Source organism: Crotalus tigris, unplaced genomic scaffold, assembly GCF_016545835.1.
Source record: "Crotalus tigris isolate CLP2741 ecotype Arizona unplaced genomic scaffold, ASM1654583v1 scf7180000018733.473104, whole genome shotgun sequence".
NCBI lineage: Eukaryota > Metazoa > Chordata > Lepidosauria > Squamata > Viperidae > Crotalus > Crotalus tigris.
Genome location: NW_024097173.1, coordinates 77290 through 97796, shown reverse-complemented (window position 1 = coordinate 97796; position 20507 = coordinate 77290). Strand labels below are relative to the sequence as shown.

General features: G+C 43.2%; 1 protein-coding gene across 1 annotated transcript in view; it reads left to right on the top strand.

Annotated features, from left to right (window-relative positions):
* The first annotated feature begins 1823 nt into the window (after positions 1–1823).
* Positions 1824–20507, top strand: part of LOC120313606 (myosin-J heavy chain-like) — a 34424-nt gene continuing 15740 nt past the window's right edge. Inside the window, exons 1-7 of the mRNA XM_039355687.1 lie at positions 1824–2237; positions 2344–2441; positions 14109–14198; positions 14517–14576; positions 15999–16112; positions 17086–17139; positions 19705–19769. Of these exons, the coding sequence (XP_039211621.1) occupies positions 2382–2441; positions 14109–14198; positions 14517–14576; positions 15999–16112; positions 17086–17139; positions 19705–19769 (443 nt within the window). The 5' untranslated portion in view covers positions 1824–2237; positions 2344–2381. The remainder of the gene's footprint in view (positions 2238–2343; positions 2442–14108; positions 14199–14516; positions 14577–15998; positions 16113–17085; positions 17140–19704; positions 19770–20507) is intronic.

Here is a 20507-nt window from a genome sequence, read left to right as displayed (position 1 = left end):
GCACGCAGAGCCCTCTCTGTGGGCACGCACATTGTCGCCCCAGTCCTAGGCCTTCAGCTGGGTTTTATAAAACCTTTTTGCTTTAGGCCTCTGCTGCTGTGTGCAAAAAAAAAGTTCAATTAATCAATTTCAACTTCTCACAGGAAAAAAAAAGATCTCGCAAAGTTGGAATTAATTGATTGAACATTTTAGTCCCGCCCAGTCTGCCATTACCATTGAAGCCATGCCCACCCAAAGGGCCACACCCACCCAATGGGCCAGGCCCACCCTTGACCCAACGATACATAAATGGGTTTTGGATTGCAGTTTGGGCACTTGGTCTTTAAAAGGTTCGCCATCACTGTCATATGCTATCACTGAGGAGGTAGAAAAGAGATCTCCAAAAACCCAAGCCCTGAGTATGTTGCACTGATGGACTCAGAGTGGGAGTCCTAGGGCTCACTGTGTGCAATTAAAAATATATATATAATCTGGCTTGCATACTGGCTAACCTCAATTGAACATCACAAAGGCTGGATGCACTGAACTAAGAGCTAAGGCAGGAAACAACTCTTGAAAATGTGCAGCTAGTGATGTACTGAGGCAAACCATAGCTGTGAAGAATTTTGGAGGAATGTGCAAACCTGACTGGAAGCTCAAAGTGGCATCAAACATCTAAAATAATTGGCACAGAATATTGGATACTATAAATTTCTTTTGCACCTAACAGAACTTTTGCCCTGACTTTTGGGAGCCACTGCAGGAATCTTTTTCTGCTACCTCTATTAGTGTCTTCCCCTTCCTGAATTAACAGTTAACAGTTTCAAAGCTTGTTTCCCCACATCCTTGTTTCCCCATATCCTGGAGCCTATTAAGTCTCCCTGACCAGATCAATTTTTAATCTTGTGCCAGTAAAGGTGTGTCATCCACACTTATAGGGCACAAAGGGGGGATTGTGGGAAGTCAGCCCTCCCCCAAGAAATATTTTTGGGAATATTAAAAGGCAGAATATTATATTTCCCCAAAGGATCTTAAAGGCAGAAACCAACCCCCCCCCCAAGTCTTTCTGCCCGAAACAAAAACCAGGTCTGCAGAAATGCAGATGTCAGAAAGATTGGAGCCAGGAAGCTTCGATTTGAAAGACAAAGATCCCCAGAATCAATAATCCCTCACACCAAAAAAATCTAACACAGGACATAGTCATCAGCTACAGCCCCAGGGAAGCAGGATATGACCCTTGGGACATAATAGGATTAACCAACCACCATTAGAAAAGCACACCATTATCACATCAGAAAAGCACACTCAGACTCAGGTCAAAGTTTATGCCACAGGAACAACTCCAAACAAAAGCCCAAGAAGGTATAAAAACCCACCACTCCCAGCAACAGGTGGTCAGCTTTCCCAGAGCCATCTTTCTGTCTGGCTCTGTTCTTCAATAAACTACAACCTTCTTTCTAAAACAGTCTCCATTTTGTTTATTCCCAGCTTGGACTGGACCCTGATGAAGATTTTTCTTTCAATACTTTTTATTATGCAAAGTATACAGGTAAACTTAACAATTGAATAACAACAATAAAATTATTCTTAAATCAGATTCTCTGCTATGTATATGGTGTCATGGTTCTGACAGATGAAACTCTTCATAGAACTTTGAGGCATTGTTTACCTTAAGAATCTTTATTTGAGAAGCATAGCATTGGCACTAACACAATTGAAGCCAAAAACTGGATTCCCCTCCCCTGAGCACATAGTATCAAAGCACAATTCCCTCCTCCAATTAACAGTCATAAATCACATTCTCCAATTAGTTTGAAATGCAGGCTTTCCCTCCAGTTCTCCAACCCAGCCAATTCTTATCAAAGGTTTTGTAGTAGTAATGGGGGCAGAAAGGCCTCTGGCTCTGCTGGGCTCCTTTTGATGTAATTAGTAACATGGCAGAGTCTTAATTGGGAAAGGGCTCAGATTTACAGTTTGATTATTTTTGGAAGCTCAGTACATCCCCCCCCCCCAATTTAATACATTCTATTTGGCTTCATTCTTACAGCAACAAATCTGTCTAAAACACAGGTGAATTTCACTCTAAGACAGGAGTGTCAAACTGCCGGCCTGCGTGCCGGATGCGTCATCTGGAAGCCACACCCACCCCATTGCCGGCAATGACAAAACCGTTCCGATATGTTGTGCGACTTCACGTGACGTCGTGAGTTTGACATGTCTGCTCTAAGGCAATGACTTTCTCATAGCATTCAAATACTGTAAGAGTGATATGACCTAATTAATGAATTAACGTTGCCCCCCTTTACTTCCAAGGCGTGTGGTCTGTCTTTGAGAGATTCATTTTTTCTTCTTTCCCTGTAATAGAGGCACTCAAGCTAACAAGAAGAGGCATCGTTGGCATAATGAGTTATGTAAGGGAACATAGCAAATTCTTTGTTGATCTGTGGCTGAGAAACCCAAAGGTAATAATTGATGGAAATAACCTGCATCACCACCTTTACTTTGACTCAACTCTGGATATCCAGCATGCGAGGATTACAATTCTTTTATTAGACATCATAGGCGTGGTTTTTAAATGGTTGTCTGCGTGCAGCATACAGCCTTAATATTGTGTTGGCTGGAGATGGTGACGGATCTGATAAAAAACTCACAACCTTAAAGGGAGAAGCTTAGGAAAAGATGCAGGCAGCTCCGTCTCTTTGTTGTGGGGATGGTGGAAGTGTGTTGCCTTTGCTTGTCCCAGAGGCCTACAAGCAGATCTTAACTCAGTTACAACTGCCTTTTGTACAGTCCTTTCAAGAGGCGGGCAGAGATATGGTATCACTGCCCAGTCACTTCTGTTGTCGTCCTGCATTAACTTTAGATAGTGACTTTTTCATTTCTTAACTCAAAGCAGAATATTATCCTCTCAATTAGTTTCACTGGAAAAGTCTCTGCAGATGTAAAGACATCCACATGACTGATATATTGCAACACAATATTTCTCATTAAAAAAAGATTTTGATGACATTTTAGCAATAGGAACAAAATCCTTCTGCCTCTTTTGGGTGGCGATGATTACATTAATCTGCCAGATATAGAAATCTTCTCTAGTAAAAGTTATTTAGCATTTATTATTATTTCTTATTCTTTGTAGCATTTCTATTCCGAATGTCAGAAAAGCTATAAACAAGAGAGGTTTGGGAGGTCTGAAAGAAATGACAGCAAAAACTTTCTAGCATTTCTATTCTGAATGTCAGAAAAACTATAAACAAGAGAGGTTTGGGAGGTCTGAAAGAAATGACAGCAAAAACTTTCTAGCATTTCTATTCTGAATGTCAGAAAAACTATAAACAAGAGAGGTTTGGGAGGTCCGAAAGAAATGACAGCAAAAACACTACTGAAAATGGTCTAAAAAGTGGTCTAGAAAAAGCGGCAGCAGTAGAAGCCTTGACATGTTAAAAACCATAAAAACCAGCAGCTCCTTTTAAAGAAATAATCTAGAGACCTTGCCAGCTAGAACCACCATTGCCTTGTATGTCTTTTTAAGGTGGCTTGGAGGCTGGCAAATGGTTGTCAGGTGTGGGAAGTCACCTCCCCCCCAGAGAAAAAAATATTTTTGGAAATATTTAAAAGGCAGAATATATTTCCCTAAAGGATTTTAAAAGCAAAAACCAACCCCGCCCCAAGTCTCTCTGTCTCAAACAGAAACCAAGTCTGTAGAATTGCAGATGTGATAATCTTGTCAGAAAGACTGGAGTCAGGAAACTGGAATTAGGAAAAAAGATCCCTACAATCAACACACCAAAAATCTAAGAGTCATCAGCCACAGCCTCAGGGAAGCAGGATATGATCTTTGGGACATAATAGGATTAACCCACCACCATCAGAATACCAGAAAGGCACACTCCGACTCAGGTCAAAGTTCATGCCACAAGAACCACTCCAAACAAAAGGCTCCAGGGGGTATAAAAACCCACTCCCTACATGTGCTCTTTCTTTTTTCTTCCAGAGCCATCTTTCTGTCTGGCTCTCCTATTCAGTAAACTGCAACCTTCTTTCTAAAGCAGTCGCCATGTTGTTTATTCCCGGCTTGGACTGAACCATGATGAAGACTTTTCTTTCAACACAGGCTTTCAGAATCTGGTATACAAACCATTCCAAACCATGAAGCGAACTAGCATAAACAAATGGACCAACAGAGATTTTATCGGCAACCCACTGTTCAGAAATCCTGGAGGCAGGGAGCTTGATCAACCCTGTTCCTCAGATGGGCAAGAATATCCTGCACAAAATGTCCATTCAGTCCTATTGACAAATGGCAGACCCTGAAACCTGCTACCAAATATCTGGGGGAAAAAAAGTGTTTAGATGCCATCTGAGACCCTCAGGATCTCTGTTTTTAGCTTGCAATCTTTCATATTCAAAGCTATGCAAAGCTACTGTGGAGGATCTGGGGGGTGCACACCCAGCATCTGTCCTCAGCTAGATCAAAGATTATGACATAACACAAAACGTCATGAAACATTTCCTGCACTGTCATTGGACTGTGCTATATATTCAAGAGGTGTCATCTCTTGAGTAGCATGTCCATCCTCTGGAGTGAAGGCATCACAGTGGCAGCTCTGACCTTGCTGAAGGATCCTGGTAAGGAAAAAAGGTCTAAAAGGATGATTCAATGGATGACAAGTTCTCTAACAGACATTTAAAATGAAATTTAATGACAGCAGAGATTCTGTTTCAGTACATTTATTTTGTTTTATCATGAAAGGTAAAACACAAAACAGAAAAAGAAACAAACAAAACAAAATATATGTCCAGCATTAACAACAACAAAGAAAAAAAATGGTGTACAAAAAGAGAGAGAAAAGGGTGATCCAAATAATCAAATAAATTTAACATTTAGCATATAATAATAATAATAATAATTGACTAATAGGGAATTTGTCAATGCCAATGGTGTTCAAGTGGTGCTCCAGTTGTTTTGGGATTGCACCCAAGGAGCCTATGATTATTGGTACTACCCTTGTTTGCTTTTGCCACAGTCTTTCTATTTCTATTTGTAGGTCTTTGTATTTTGTTATCTTCTCCAGTTCTTTCTCGTCTATTCTGCTGTCTCCAGGCACTGCCATGTCCACTATCCAGACTTTTTTGTCTTTCTTATCGACAATTGTTAAGTCTGGGGTGTTATGTTGCAGGTGCTTGTCTGTTTGAATTCTGGAAAAGATAACAAAATACAAAGACCTACAAATAGAAATAGAAAGACTGGCAAAAGCAAGCAAGGGTAGTACCAATAGTAATAGGTGCCTTGGGTGCAATCCCAAAACAACTGGAGCACCACTTGAACACTATTTGCATTGACAAATTCACTATTAGTCAATTGCAAAAGGCAGCCTTACTAGGAACTGCTTCCATCCTGCGACGATATCTGTAATATCATCAAACATCCACATCTGCCTATCTCAGGTCCTGGGTAAGGACTCAATAGGTAGACAAAATGTCAAATCCAGTCTGAACATCTGGCTGACTGTGCAATGATTAATAATAATAATAATAATAACAACAACAATAATAACAATAATAATAAGTTGGAAGGGACCTTGGATGTCATCAAGTCCAACCCCCTGCTCAGGCAGGTACCCTTATACCATTTCAGACAAATGGCTGTCCAGTCTCTTCTTAAAAACTTCCAGTGTTGACCATTCACCGCTTCTGGAGGCAGGTTATTCCACTGGTTAATTGTTCTAACTGTCAGGAAGTTTCTCTTTAGTTCTAGGTTGCTTCTCTCCTTGATTAGTTTCCATCCGTTGCTTCTTGTCCTGCTTTCAGGTGCTTTGGAGAATAGCTTGACTCCCTCTTCTTTGGGGCAGCCCCTGAGATATTGGAACTCTGCTATCATGTCCCCCCTCGTCCCTCTCTTCGTTAAACTAGACATACCCAATTCCAGCAACTGTTCCTTATATACTTTAGCCTCCAGTTCCCTAATCATCTTTGTTGCTCTTCTCTGTACTCTTTCTAGAGTCTCAACATCTTTTTTCCATCGTGGTGACCAAAACTGGATGCAGTATTCCAAGTGTGGTCTTACCAAGACATTGTAAAGTGGTATTAACACTTCCCTTGATCTTGATTCTATCCCTCTATTAATGCAGCCTAGCACTGTGTTGACTTTTTTGGCAGCTGCAGCACTTGCTGCTTCTATTTAAGGGATTGTCCACTAGGACTCTGAGATCCCTCTCACAGTTAGTACTATTGAGCATGGTGCCACCTATGCTGTACTTGTGCATTTGGTTTTTCTTGCCTAAATGTAGAACTTTACTTTTTTTACCACTGAATTTCATTTTGTTAGATAGCGCCCAGTGTTCAAGTCTGTCCAGATCTTCCTGTATCCTAAGCCTGTCTTCTGGAGTGTTGGTTATTCCTGCCAGCTTGATGTCGTCTGCAAATTTGATAAGTTCCCCATCTATCCGCTCATCCAAATCATTGATGAAGATGTTGAAGAGCACTGGGCCCAGAAAAAAAATATGGAAAAGAGCAGTCAACAGATTAAGCTAAACATTGCACTAATCTTCAGATCCCTCTGTTAACCATCAGTTATTGTATTTGACATGTAGAAAGTCCACAAAAGGTTTCCAGTCTCTAATAAAGCTGTCTAGTTCATTATCTCTGATCAAAGCCATCTTTCAATATCTCTGCTAATTCAGCCAATTTTAAAATCCATTCGTCAACACCCTTGGAACTGTCATCATGTGAAGGAAATAGTAATAGTAAAGTTGGAAGGGACCTTTTTCAATTGGCTTGTCCATCATACCTAAAACAAGAGCAGAGATTCAAGTCCATCCTTATTTTCTTAGAAGATCTTCTCCTATGCCAGAGGTAGGCCGCCTTGGCTCTTTTATGACTCATGGACTTCAACTCCCAGAATTCCTGAGCCAGCCATGCTGAGGGGAAAGGGAGAGGTTTCCAAGCTGAGCCATGCTGGCTCAGGAATTCTGGGAGTTGAAGTCCACAAGTCATAAAGCGGCCTAGGCCTGGGCCAGAGGTAGGCCACCTTGTCTCTTTTATGACTCATGGGCTTCAACTCCCAGAATTCCTGAGCCAGCCATGCTGAGGGGAAAGGGAGAGGTTTCCAAGCTGAGCCAGGCTGGCTCAGGAATTCTGGGAGTTGAAGTCCACGAGTCATAAAGCGGCCTAGGCCTAGGCCAGGGATAGGCAACCTTGGCTCTTTTATGACTCGTGGACTTCAACTCCCAGAATTCCTGAGCCAGCCATGCTGAGGGGAAAGGGAGAGTTTTCCAAGCTGAGCCATGCTGGCTCAGGAATTCTGGGAGTTGAAGTCCACGAGTCATAAAAGAGCCAAGGTGGCCTACCCCTGTCCTATGCCATGGGTCCTTTTCCTTCTAGGCGGGGAAAGAGAGAGGGCAGCAGGAATCTCACTTTTAATTAAAGCATGAGATGTCAATCCTCACCCTTTATTTTCTAAAAGTGATCCTGCAGGCCATAGAAACTGTTATGTCCTGAGCCTTTGCAAACGGCTCGGGCGTTTGCAGGCAGTCCCGGGCAGGTGCAAGGCTGCCCGGGACCAGACAGGCTGTCGCCAGCGCCGTGCGCATGCGCGGGTGCTGGCGCGGGAAAAGTAACCCATTTACCCGGGAGTTGCCTATCTAGGAGGCTGCGAGGCGTTTGGGCGAGGCTGAAGCCATCTTCTGTAAGCTGAACGCTGAATAAAAGAAACTGAGAACTCCAGCTGCTTCTCGTGTCTGTTTTCCCGCCACGGACTCAACACTGGCGACGAAGGTGGGATGCCTTGCACTACCTGGAAAGGAAGAAGTGTAAGCTTACCCAAGGAGTCCTGAGCGGCGGAAGAGGAACGGCGTCGACTCGGCAGCTGCCCGCCAATCCGGTGCGCATTCGGGGGTAGGCTGGCTGATAGACCCGTCTCCTGAAGATCCGAAGATGGCGAAAATCGGAAGGCTTTCGGAATTCGACGTCTCACATCCAGAGCGGTGGGAGTCCTACGTATCCAGAATGGAGAACTACTTCAAGGCAAACCAAGTGAGGGAAGATAGCTTGAAGGCCGCCACCCTGCTTTGCGTTTGCGGCCAAGACGCCTTCGAAATCGCAGAAAATCTTGTAGCACCTGTTCCAGTAGAGTCTGTAAGCTACGCAGACCTGAAGAAGCTGCTGAAAGAGCACTTCCACCCCAAGGTGTCCGTTATCTCATGGCGCCACACCTTCGAGCAGAGGGATCAACGGTCCGGTGAAACAGCCAAGGAATACATCGCCGCGCTACGGAAGGCCGCCAAGCCCTGCGAGTTCAAGGACCTCGAGGAACGACTGAGGGACCGATTCGTGTGCGGGCTAAGGCATCGAGAGCTACAACAGAGACTTTTCGCTAAGGAAGAATTATCCTTCCAAGACGCCTTAAGGGAAGTCACTGCAGAAGAAGCAGCAGGCGGCGCCGTCAAGAACATGCGGCCGATCAGAAGCAGTGCAGAGGGCGCGTCCGTGCACCAGGAAGACGTCCGACGAAACTCCGAGGAGGAGCCGGACGAAGAAGTCGACCGTCTACACCCTGCGAAGGAAGAGAACCAGAAGGGAAGCTCTTCGGCTCCGCTCAAGTGCATCGGCTGTGGAGGTCGCCACAGGAGAACTGACTGCAAGTTCCGCTCCGCTACCTACGGGCATGCGGCAAACAAGGGCACATCGCAGCTGTGTGTCTGGGCCGACGAAAGGCACAACCCCAAGAAGAACGCCTGAAGGATACCAGATTCCCCAGCCAGAATAGGGTAGGTTTTTGCGCTTCGCGAAGAAGCATCTGTAGGACAGGCACACACAAGCCCATGAAGAAAAAGCTGTCACTCAACGTGAAGCTACAAGGGGTTCCATTATCTATGGAACTAGACACAGGGTCTGCCCTTTCCATCATTTCATTGCATACATTTAGGAAGATTTGTTCCAGTAGTGGGACTAAGGCCAAGTTAAGGCCTTCTGATATTGTATTAACAGATTTTCAGAACTCAAGAGTGTGTGTTAAGGGGGAGGCCACCCTTAACGTGCAATACAAGAGTTTTGAAGGTCCACTAGACTTATTAGTAGTAGGGGGTGAACGAACGAGTCTCATAGGACTCGATTGGTTTGAGGCCCTGGGGATACACGTCACAGGACTCAACAGCTTACAAACACTCGACCTACAGGAAGTCTGCAAAGAATTTGCAGATGTTTTCAGCCCCCAGCTGGGCACATTCAAAGGACCACCTGTGTCCTTAAAGCTAGACCCCACTGTCACTCCCATTAGGATTAAAGCAAGAAGGGTCCCTTTTGCTTTAAAAAGTAAGATTGACACTGAATTAGACAAACTATCCAACAGGGAATCCTAGAACCTGTTGATTCCAGCCCGTGGGAGACCCCCATTGTCACGCCTCTAAAGGCAAATGGGGACATTCGCATTTGTGCTGATTACAAATGCACACTCAATAAGGCATTGCAGCAACATGCCTATCCTGTTCCTGTGGTCAGTCACATCCTGGCCTCTCTCAAGGGGGGGCGTGTTTTTGCAAAGCTTGACCTAGCTCAAGCATATCAACAGCTGCCTGTTGATGATGATGCTGCCATAGCTCAGACTATTGTGACCCACAGGGGAGCCTTTAAGGTAAAAAGGCTACAGTTCGGAGTGAATGTTGCTCCTGGGATTTTCCAAAGTGTAATGGAAAACACACTACGAGGTATACCAGGGGTCTGTCCCTATTTTGACGATGTCTTGATTGCAGGAGACTCCACACACATTCTAGCTGAAAGGCTTAGGGCTGTCCTGTTAAGATTCAGGAAATCAGGCCTCAAGCTCAGAAAAGACAAATGCAAGATTGGGGTGCCTTCTACTGAATTTCTGGGATTCAAAATTGATGCTGCTGGGATTCATCCTGCTGAATCCAAACTAACTGCTATTTTAGAAGCACCCAGGCCAAAGTCTAAGGCCGAACTTCAGGCCTTCTTAGGCCTCCTGAATTTCTACAATTCTTTTCTTCCACATAAAGCTAGTGTAGCTGAGCCTCTTCACAGGCTACTAGACAAACAAGCTGTGTGGCTGTGGTCACAAGCACATGAGGCTTGCTTTAAAGAAGTCAAGGCCTTACTCACTTCTAACAGTGTTCTTGCACATTTCAACGAGTCTCTCCCTGTGTGCATCGCTTGTGATGCGTCCCCCTACGGGGTTGGAGCTGTCCTGAGTCACCTCAGGTCTGATGGAACTCAGGTTCCTATTGCATACTACTCCAGAACACTGTCTTCTGCCGAGCGCAACTACGCTCAGATAGACAGGGAGGCTCTGGCTGTTGTTGCTGGAATTAAAAAATTCCACGATTTTCTATATGGCAGGCATTTCACGGTCTTCACTGACCATAAGCCTCTGCTGGGACTGTTTACCACACGTAAGCAGACTCCCCACATCATTTCCCCTAGAATGCTTAGGTGGTCTATTTTTTTGTCTGCATATGATTTTTCATTACTCCACAAGCCTGGGAAAGAAATGGGCCATGCTGATGGCCTCAGTAGATTGCCTCTGCCAGTAGTAGAAGCTGACCCCGCGCCAGCTGTCAACATTCTATCAATCCAAGCCTTGCCCGAGCTCCCTCTTAGTGCCAGGGATGTTACCGCTGAAACGGGTACAGATCACACACTTTCACGTGTCCGCTCCTGGGTCCTGTCCGGGTGGCCTGAGCACTGCCCTAGTCCTGAGTTTCAGAGTTTCTGGTCCAAAAGGAACGAACTGTCCCTTTCTCAGGGTTGTCTGCTTTGGGGAAACAGAGTTGTCATTCCCACCTCAATGAGGACTAGGGTCTTAGAATCCCTCCACGAGGGTCATCCTGGCATTGTCCGTATGAAGGCTCTTGCACGAAGCCACTTGTGGTGGCCTGGTTTAGATAAAGATATTGAGGCTAAGGTACACGCATGCCACCTGTGCCAACGATCTCGCCCAGAGATGCCCCAAGCTCCTGTGCATAGATGGGAGGAAACACAGTCCCCATGGTCTAGGGTGCACATTGACTACGCTGGGCCCTTTCAGGGCCAGTTCTTCTTGGTCCTTGTTGACAGCCATTCAAAATGGCTTGAGGTTGTGCCTGTCTCATCCACCACCACTGCAAAGACTATTCAGGTACTGAGGGGGATTTTTGCTGCACACGGGCTGCCAGATGTCATTGTGTCCGACAACGGCCCTCAATTCACCTCCTCCGAATTCCAAGCTTTCTTACAGGCAAACCTGATTCGTCATGCCACGTCTGCGCCTTTTCACCCGTCCACCAACGGTATGGCTGAACGCATGGTGCGCATCGCAAAGGACGCCTTGAAGAGACTCACCTACGGGGACTGGCATCACAGGTTGGCTGACTTTCTCCTTTCTTATCGCACCACACCGTCCACTTCTACAGGGAGAAGTCCAGCTGAACTTCGTTGGGGGCGCCAACTTACTACTAGACTTGACCGGTTGCATCCGGACAGACTGCCTTCATCTACCTCACATCCTAGGGCACCTAGACAACTACTTGTGGGTGCCCCGGTTTGGGCTCGCAATTACGGGCCTGGTCATACATGGGTCCCCGCTTCTGTGTCCAGGATCACAGGTCCTCTCTCCTACGAGGTTGCCCTGGACAACGGTCGTGTCCTGCGTCGGCACATCGACCAACTTCGCTCTAGGCGAGACTTTTCTGATGAGACTCCTGGGTCTTTTCCAGGGGGGGAGGGGGACCCTTTGGAGCAAAGGGAAGGGCAAGAGTTACTGCCCATCTCCACTGAGGGAGCCACAAACGGCCCGTCCCAAGATTCCGCAATTGCTCCGAAAAGGAAGTCATGGAGCTTACCCACACAACAGGCACTCACGCCTACTCCAGCCAGGGAGTCACCCCGGGGGCATACTCACTTTCCACACACGTCACACAGCACTCCAGTCACGGAGGATACCCGGGGGCATCCCAACAAATCATTCCCCGCAAGAGAGCTGGCACACAATCCCCAAAGTTGGCCTGACCTTACCCCAAATCCTACAGAGGGTCAAACATACACAGAGCTAGTCGAGGAACCAAGTCCCGACTACAACACCCCTAGCACAAATCAGGGAACACCTGAGTTTTGGGAAAGTACAGAAACCCACACGAGCCCGAGCACAGAATGGGGTTCAGGGAATGGACAGCCTCCTGACAGGTCTTGGACTGACCTAGGAGGTTCTACAGAGACGCCCAGCAGTGGCTATCACTTCAAGGGGCCTGAGGGTCTACAGCTAGGTAGGTCAACCAGGTCACAAAGCAACAGAAGCCCTGGCCTGACGAGCCCGGTGGGCAAGCAAGCAGGCCAGGCATCGGGGCACAGTCCTTGGAAGACACCAGGGCACAATAGAGAGAACAGGCTCACGCCTCCCTCCAGTCAGGGGACTTATGCCAGTAACCCACAGCTAAGAAGGTCACAGAGAGCAAAGAAATCTCCTAAGTACCTAGAAGATTACATAACATTGCTGGCAAGGCAAAAGCCAGTAAACAGTGGGAGCACTGGGGAGCAAATTGTCGTATAAAATAAATGTTGTATGTTGGTAGTAGTTTTAGCCCGGGGGAAAGGGGTGTTATGTCCCGAGCCTTTGCAAACGGCTCGGGCGTTTGCAGGCAGTCCCGGGCAGGTGCAAGACTGCCCGGGACCAGACAGGCTGTCGCCAGCGCCGTGCGCATGCGCGGGAAAAGTAACCCATTTACCCGGGAGTTGCCTATATAGGAGGCTGCGAGGCGTTTGGGCTGAGGCTGAAGCCATCTTCTGTAAGCTGAACGCTGAATAAAAGAAACTGAGAACTCCAGCTGCTTCTCGTGTCTGTTTTCCCGCCACGGACTCAACAGAAACATTCCTGGAAATAAAGGAGACTGAGACTGGAGCTCTGCTTTGCAGTTCATCAAGACTTTACTACATTTTTGCTTTCAGCATTTAATTTTCACCTCCAGATTGGATGGCAGACATGTAAAACTCTGGTTGTCAATCCCCATTGGCAGATAAATTGTAGGATGAATGTAGAACACTAAAGAGGCTTCTGTTCTGATAAAACTTTGGGTGGGGGGAGAAATGCTGGGATGAGCAATAGTTGAGTTTTTTTTAAGAAAAGTTTTTATTTTCAATTTTACAATACATTACAATCTTAAAAATACTTCAGATAAAAAATAAAACAAATTGATACACACCACTTTTGGTATTGCCCACCCGTTTCCCCTCAAATCGCACCCACCCTCTAACCAACTTACTTCTTTCCCTCTTCTTTTTGATACGAAGTTTCTTTTTGATATGAAGCCTCTCATAACCTTTGCAATTTTTATTGATACAGTTGTGATCTTATATGACTTCTAAGGTGACCAACCGTCTTCCTAGGTGACCAACCGTCCTCCTTTAGGGAGGACAATCCTCCTTTTGTAAGTTCTGTCCTCCCTTGAAAAGTGTCCTCCTACATGTCCTCTTTTTTGATATTTGAAGACTAATCTGCAGGACTTTTTTTTTCTCATAGAACGCTTAGAATGGTGTTCTAGAAAGAGACAAGGTGGCCTACCTCTGGCCCACCTTTTTTTGATGTTTTTTTTTTCAACTTTTTCATGTGCTGTGCTACTCCTGCTATTGGCTTTTGAAAGCCAATAGGAATTGCTGCTGAGCGCGCCAAAACACCGGCTTGCAAACTTTGCACATGCAAGTTGTCTGTATTATTGTTGCAGTGAATAAAATGCTTCTTTTATTTACAATATTTTTTTCTTCAATTTATTTGTGTCCTCCTTTTCACTGTAAAAAAGTTGGTCACCTTACTTCACAAAAAAGGTACTGCATTTTTCATTATTGTAACTATTTCTCCAGTTCCTCTAGGACACTTTTGCTTATTTTTTTAATGCTATTTGAAATTATAAGTTGGCCTTATAAATCAGGGGTCCTCAACTTTGGCAACTTTAAGACTTGTGGACTTCAACTCCCAGAATTTGCCACGGTTGAGGACCCCTGTTCTAAGGGATCATTCAGATTAAATGAACTGGAGGACAAATACATTTAATATATTATGGGTTGTTCTGGATACTGTCTCTCCAAATCTCTATTCTGATTTCCCAAAAGAAATGTTAATTATATCCCTCACCTATTATTTTATCTTCTAGCCGCCAATCATCATTATACATCATTATATAGTGATGGAAGGCAATTTCAAGCGAAGAATGAGAAATGCTATGAAGCGTCTCCAAGAAGAGGTAGGAAAAACTTTTTGTTCATGGGTCACAGCTACAGAGTCTGAATTAAAAGCTGGCATCAGTGTAGAAGACAGAGAGATAGACAGATAGACAGACAGACAGACAAACTTCTTTTATTTAGTAGTGTATATTTTCAGGCAAGTATACAGAGTTTAGATGCCAGAGATATCTGTTGGCACTTAAGATTTAAGGATCGAGAAACAATGGTTAATATCAACCCCTCCTTCCCAAACAAAACATTATTTAAAAAAATTAGTGTTTTTAATTGCTAACAGTAAGTTTATCTTTTTAAAATAATGTATTATGTTAATGATGCAGGAAGAACTATCAAGGCTTCCCAAAATAACAACTTCAGTAGCAGAAAGGAGACTTGCTGAGGTATGGAATATATAGTGGCAGTCTGTATACAAAACATTAAGAATGAAAATAAATATGACTCCTCTTGGTTGGGTTATCTTTACAGGAAGTCCTCAACTTATGACCACAACTGAGCCCAAAATTTCTGTTGCTAAATGAAAATTTGTTAATGAGTTTTACCCCATTTAATGACCTTTCTTGCCACAGTTGTTAAGTGAATCTGGTAACATGGTTGTTAAGTGAATCTAGTAACATGGTTGTTAAGTGAATCTGGCTTCCCCCAATGACTCCGCTTATCAGAAGGTCACAAAAGGGGATCACGTGACTCCAGGACACTGCAGCTGTCATAAATATGAACCAGTTGCCAAACATCTGAATTTTGATCACATGACCATGGGAATACCACAATGGTCGTAAGTGTGAAAAACAGTCATAAGTCATTTTTTTAGAATGAAGTTGTAACTTTGAACGCTCACTAAATGAATGGTTGTAAGTCGAGGTCTACCTGTATTTCCTTGCAAATTAATTCAGAGTCTGTACTTAAGGTGCCAAAATGGAAAGTATTTTTTTTTTTTTGGGAAAAAATGTGTGGTTCCCTCCCCAATGTTTTAGTTACTTATCATTTCTAAGTCATGTACTAGTTAGGTTATCCTCATATATCCAATTTTATATCCATATATAAAATATATCCAGCCAATTTTGGTCACCATATCCCAAAAAAGATGTTGAGAGTTTGGAAAAAAATTCAGAGAAGAGTAACTAAGATGATCAAAGGCTTAGAGACTAAAACATAGGAAGAACGGCTGTGGGACTTGGGTTTGGCTAGTCTGAAGAAAAGAAGAAGTAGGGGAGACATGATAGCAGCGTTCCAGTATCTGAGGGGCTGCCACAAAGAAGAGGGAGTCAAATTATTCTCCAAAGCACCAGAAAGCAAGACAAGAAACAATGGATGGAAAGTAATCAAGGAGAGAAGCAACCTAGAACTAAGGAGAAACTTCCTGACAGTGAGGACAATTAACCAGTGGAACAGCCTGCCTCCAGAAATCATGGGTGCGCCATCACTGGAGATTTTTAAGAAGAGGCTAGACAGTCACTTGTCTGAGATGGTATAGGTTCTCCTTCTTAAGTGGGAGGCTGGACTAGAAGACCTCCAAGGTCCCTTCCAGCTCTATTCTATTCTATCCTCATTTATCAAAAATGATTAACTTGCATAGTAAATCTGATCTCAATTCTGGTTGGTGCCCCCTTACTACCTGCTGGGAAAGTGACAGAGGAAATAAATCTGATAATTCTGATATGTCTATTTCTAAATCTGTAGGACAACAAAGACGTCAAAACCAATAATGAAACATTTAACAGGGGCAGCGTCCACTTGCAAAATCAACATTTCATTATGCTTACTAGCCTATTTAATTGATCCTTATGACTTTAATTGCTTTTCAGCTATATACATCACGCAGCTGTCAGTTTCCCAAGCATTTGGAAAATTCCACCACATATGATTTCGGTGAGAAAGAGGCAGATCATGATTTACGTTTCACCAAGCGTGGCCACCAGGTCAGCAATCAGTCTTCTGAGGAATTGGTTGAGTATATGTTATCAAGAAATGCAAAGAGGTTTCACAAGTGAGTGGTTGGTTTTTAGAAAGGAAATGTGTCCCATTTTTGGTGGGCATGATCTATTAGCCAGGTTTCCTGCAAGGAGTCCACAAGCAGGGGTCTTCAAACTCGGCCCTTTTATGACTTGTGGTCTTCAACTGCCAGAATTCCTCAGCTAGCGTGCCTGGCTGAGGAATTCTGGGAGTTGAAGTCCACAAGAAGGGGTTTTCAAACTTGGCCCTTTTATGACTTGTGGACTTCAACTCCCAGAATTCCTCAGCTAGCGTGCCTGGCTGAGGAATTCTGGAAGTTAAAATCCACAAGAAGAGGTTTTCAAACTTGGCCCTTTTATGACTTGTGGACTTCAACTCCCAGAATTCCTCAGCCAGACACGCTGGCTGAGGAATTCTGGGAGTTGAAGTCCACAAGTCATAAAAGGGCCAAGTTTGAAGACCCCTGCACTAGGGAGTCTTAATTCTTCTTTCTAAGCAACCATTATGGGAGGCTGGGAAGAGCTAGCCAGTCCAGACAGATGCACATCTACATATCTCAACACTGAAAATCACTGGGGCAGCACTAGACTTTCTCTAAGTTTATTCTGCTTTCCATGGATGTAAAAAGTTGGAGATAAAAGAGGGAAAAAAATAAATTATGTGAGAAAGATTGCAATTCCCAAATGTGAATTAAGTGCCGATGTCAGTACAGACAGAACAATATCAAAATAAATCCTGTTTTATTCAGTGATGTGTACTCCCAGGCAAGTGTGCAGAATTTAAACAGCAGAGGTATCAGTTGGCACCTGAAGTCTGAGGATGAAGAAACAGTGGTTAACATTGCCCCCTCCCCCAATAAAGGTGTGAGAAAAATTAGTGTCTTTAATTGCTGATAGTCAGTTTGTCATTTTAAAATGGTGTATTTTGCCAACTTTGCAGGAAGAATGCCTTGTAATGCAAAGACTTTTGATGGAACAAAAGAGAGTGATTGAGGTATATCATATACAAGACATTAACCATGAACAGAATAACATTTGGAAGGGACCTGGGAAGTTTCTAGTCCAACCCTCTCCTCAAGCTGGAAACCCTACAACATTTTAGATAAACGGTTGCCGAATCTCTTCCTAAATGTCCAATCTCATCTCAAAATATGACTACTTATGGTTAGGTTATTTTGATGTCCTTGCAAATGAAATCAAACTCCAACCTGAACTGAACAAAGAGAGAAGCAACCTGGAATTAAGGAGAAACTTCCTGACACTGAGGACAATTAACCAATGGAACGGCTCGCCTCCAGAAATCGTGGGCGCTCCATCACTGGAGGTTTTTAAGAAGAGACTAGACAGTCACTTGTCTGAGACGGTATATGTTCTCCTGCTTGATCAGGGGCTGGATTAGAAGACCTCCAAGGTCCCTTCCAGCTTCTATTCTACTCTACTCTACTCTACTCTACTCTACTCTACTCTACTCTACTCTACTCTACTCTATTCCTATTTCTTATTCTATTCTATTATATTCTATTCTATTTTCTACTCTACTCTATTCTATTCCTATTTCTTATTCTGTTCTATTCTATTCTATTCTATTCTATTCTATTCTATTCTATTCTATTCTATTCTATTCTATTCTATTCTATTCTATTCTATTATTTTTCTGTTCTATTCTATTCTATTTTCTATTCTATTCTACTCTACTCTATTCTATTCCTATTTCTTATTCTATTCTATTTTCTATTCTATTCTATTCTATTCTATTCTATTCTATTCTATTCTATTCTATTCTATTCTATTCTATTCTATTCTGTTCTATTTCTGTTCTATTCTATTCTATTATTTTTCTGTTCTATTATATTCTATTTTCTATTCTACTCTACTCTACCCTACCCTACCCTACTCTATTCTATTCTATAGTGTATTTTTGAAAAGAAATGTGATCCTGTTCCCCATGATAATTGAGGAAACCCCAGAAATCAGTCTGTGATTTCAGAACTGTGCAGCTTTTTTGTGGTGCAAAACAATATGCCCTTCTCTGTAAACTGAGTGAGGCACTTAATTAAAATGGCAATTACAACAACACTCTATGATTAACCCTCTCAGTTTGAGGCTGCCTAATCCCATCCCAGTTTTAAGACAAAGAACCGTACTAGAAAAAAATAGGGAGTGCAGAGATGGGCCACATTTTTCTCCCCAACTGTAAAATTATTGCATTTTTTATTATTATTAGTTTTATTCATTTATAACTTAAAATGTGAAAAAACAAAAGCAAATAGTAGAGGTCAACAGTAGAAAAAAGGAAAACAAAAAGGGTGTGAAGAAGGGGGGGGGAAGAAACAAAAGTCACTGACTTCCACTCTGTTGCAGTAAAACCAGACATTAAAATCAAATCTCAACTTTTTACACTTCTCTAGTAGTATCCACTAGCCATTTCTGTATCTGCAAATCTAATCGGTAAAACCCAAAATCATAATATTATTTTTTTACACCTCAAGAAAAGTCCAGAAGCGGTTTCCAAAAGGACTTATATTCTTTTCTTTTACCAGCACAATCAATCTGGCCATCTCTGCTAACTCCATCAGCTTTTGTAGCCATTTGTCCATGGTAGGAATCAAGGCATCTTTCCACTTTTGTGCATAGAGCAATATTGCTGCCATCACTCTATATAAAATCAGAGTTCCAATTTTTTTCCCCAGTTCTCTTTCCATTAGACCTGGAAGGAATGTTTCTGGTTTAATCTTTATGTTCACTTTAAGAATTTTCTGCATTAATTAAAATGATTGCATTCTTATTGACATTACGATGCTGCACCTCTACAAATTACTATCTGTAGATGTTATTCTTTGTTGGGTCAAGAGAGTTTGTTTTGGCAAAACATACTGATTTCTTAGGAGAGGGCTTAGTTGGAATCTAACCATCATAGACCAGTGGTGGCGAACCTATGGCACGGGTGCCAGAGGTGGCACTCAGAGCCCTCTCTGTGGGCACGCACACCGTCACCCCAGTCCTAGGCCTTCAGTTGGGTTTTATAAAACATTTTTGCTTTAGGCCTCTGCCACCGTGTGCAAAAAAAAAAAAAGGTTCAATCAGTCAATTCCAATTTCTCATGGGGAAAAAAAAAGATCTTGCAAAGTTGGAATTGATTGATTGAACTTTTTAGTCCCACCCAGTCTGCTGTTACCACTGCAGCCATGCCCACCCAATGGGCCACATCCACCCAATTGGCCACACCCACCCAATGGGCCACACCCACTCGGCACCCAACCATCCATAAGTGGGTTTTGGGTTGCAGTTTGGGCACTCAGTCTCTAAAAGGTTCGCCATCACTGTCATAGACTGTCAGCCTTCCCAGGTAGATAAGACAGGAAATCAAATAAGATAATTCTACTTTACCCAAAAATTAATTATTGTTTTAATATTGAGCTTATAGCCTGAAAAATATTTCATGTTGCAATAAGAGGTGAAATACACATGCGCGTGCACACGCGCATACACACACACACACACACACACACACACACACACACACACACACTTCACTTGTAATATATTTTGACTTTTCCAGACTCTTCAGATGAAAATGAAATTCCTGGAAGAGGAGCTGAAGAAGGCGAAGGACCTGGATTTTAAGTAAGTCTTGGCATAGTCATAAATGCCTTTATGTGATACACTTTCAATTGCCCAGAATTTTCCCCTTTTTTGTGTTGCATTCCTTATATTCCTTGTACCAAATTTGAGTTTATTTTGATATTATTGAATATCCCAGGAGTTTTAAAGAATCTTCAATTTCTCAAATAAGTCACACCGAAACAAGTTAGATTAAAAAAAAAATCAAATTTTAGTACTGATAACTAGATTAAATCCAAACTGAATGATTGAACATCCAAGGAGTTTTAAGGCAGGGGTTCTCAACCTGTGGGTCGGGACCCCATTTGGGGTCGAACGACCATTTCACGGGGGTCGCCAAACAACGCAGTCCACCATTTTTTCCCCCCTTTTCCTTAGCTGTGCTACTCCCTTTTATTCTATTGGCTTTGAAAGCCAATAGAATAGACTCTCTTGAATAGAGTCTAATTCTATTGGCTTTCAAAAGCCAATAGGAATTGTCCAGGCTGTCTCTGCCCTGCTGAGCCCGCCAAAAGTCCCATTCTGCAAACGGTGCTGCACCAGTTGAGTAGTCCTCGACTTACGACCGGTTGAGTAGTCCTCGACTTACGACCGGTTGAGGGTCGCGGCATTAAAAAGGTTGAGAACCACTGTTTTAAGGGAAGGCTTCAATTTCTCAAATAAGTCATATAAATAAATTAGCTTAAAAGAAATTTCATCAGATTTCAGTATTGATAACTACCGTATTTTCCAGCATATAAG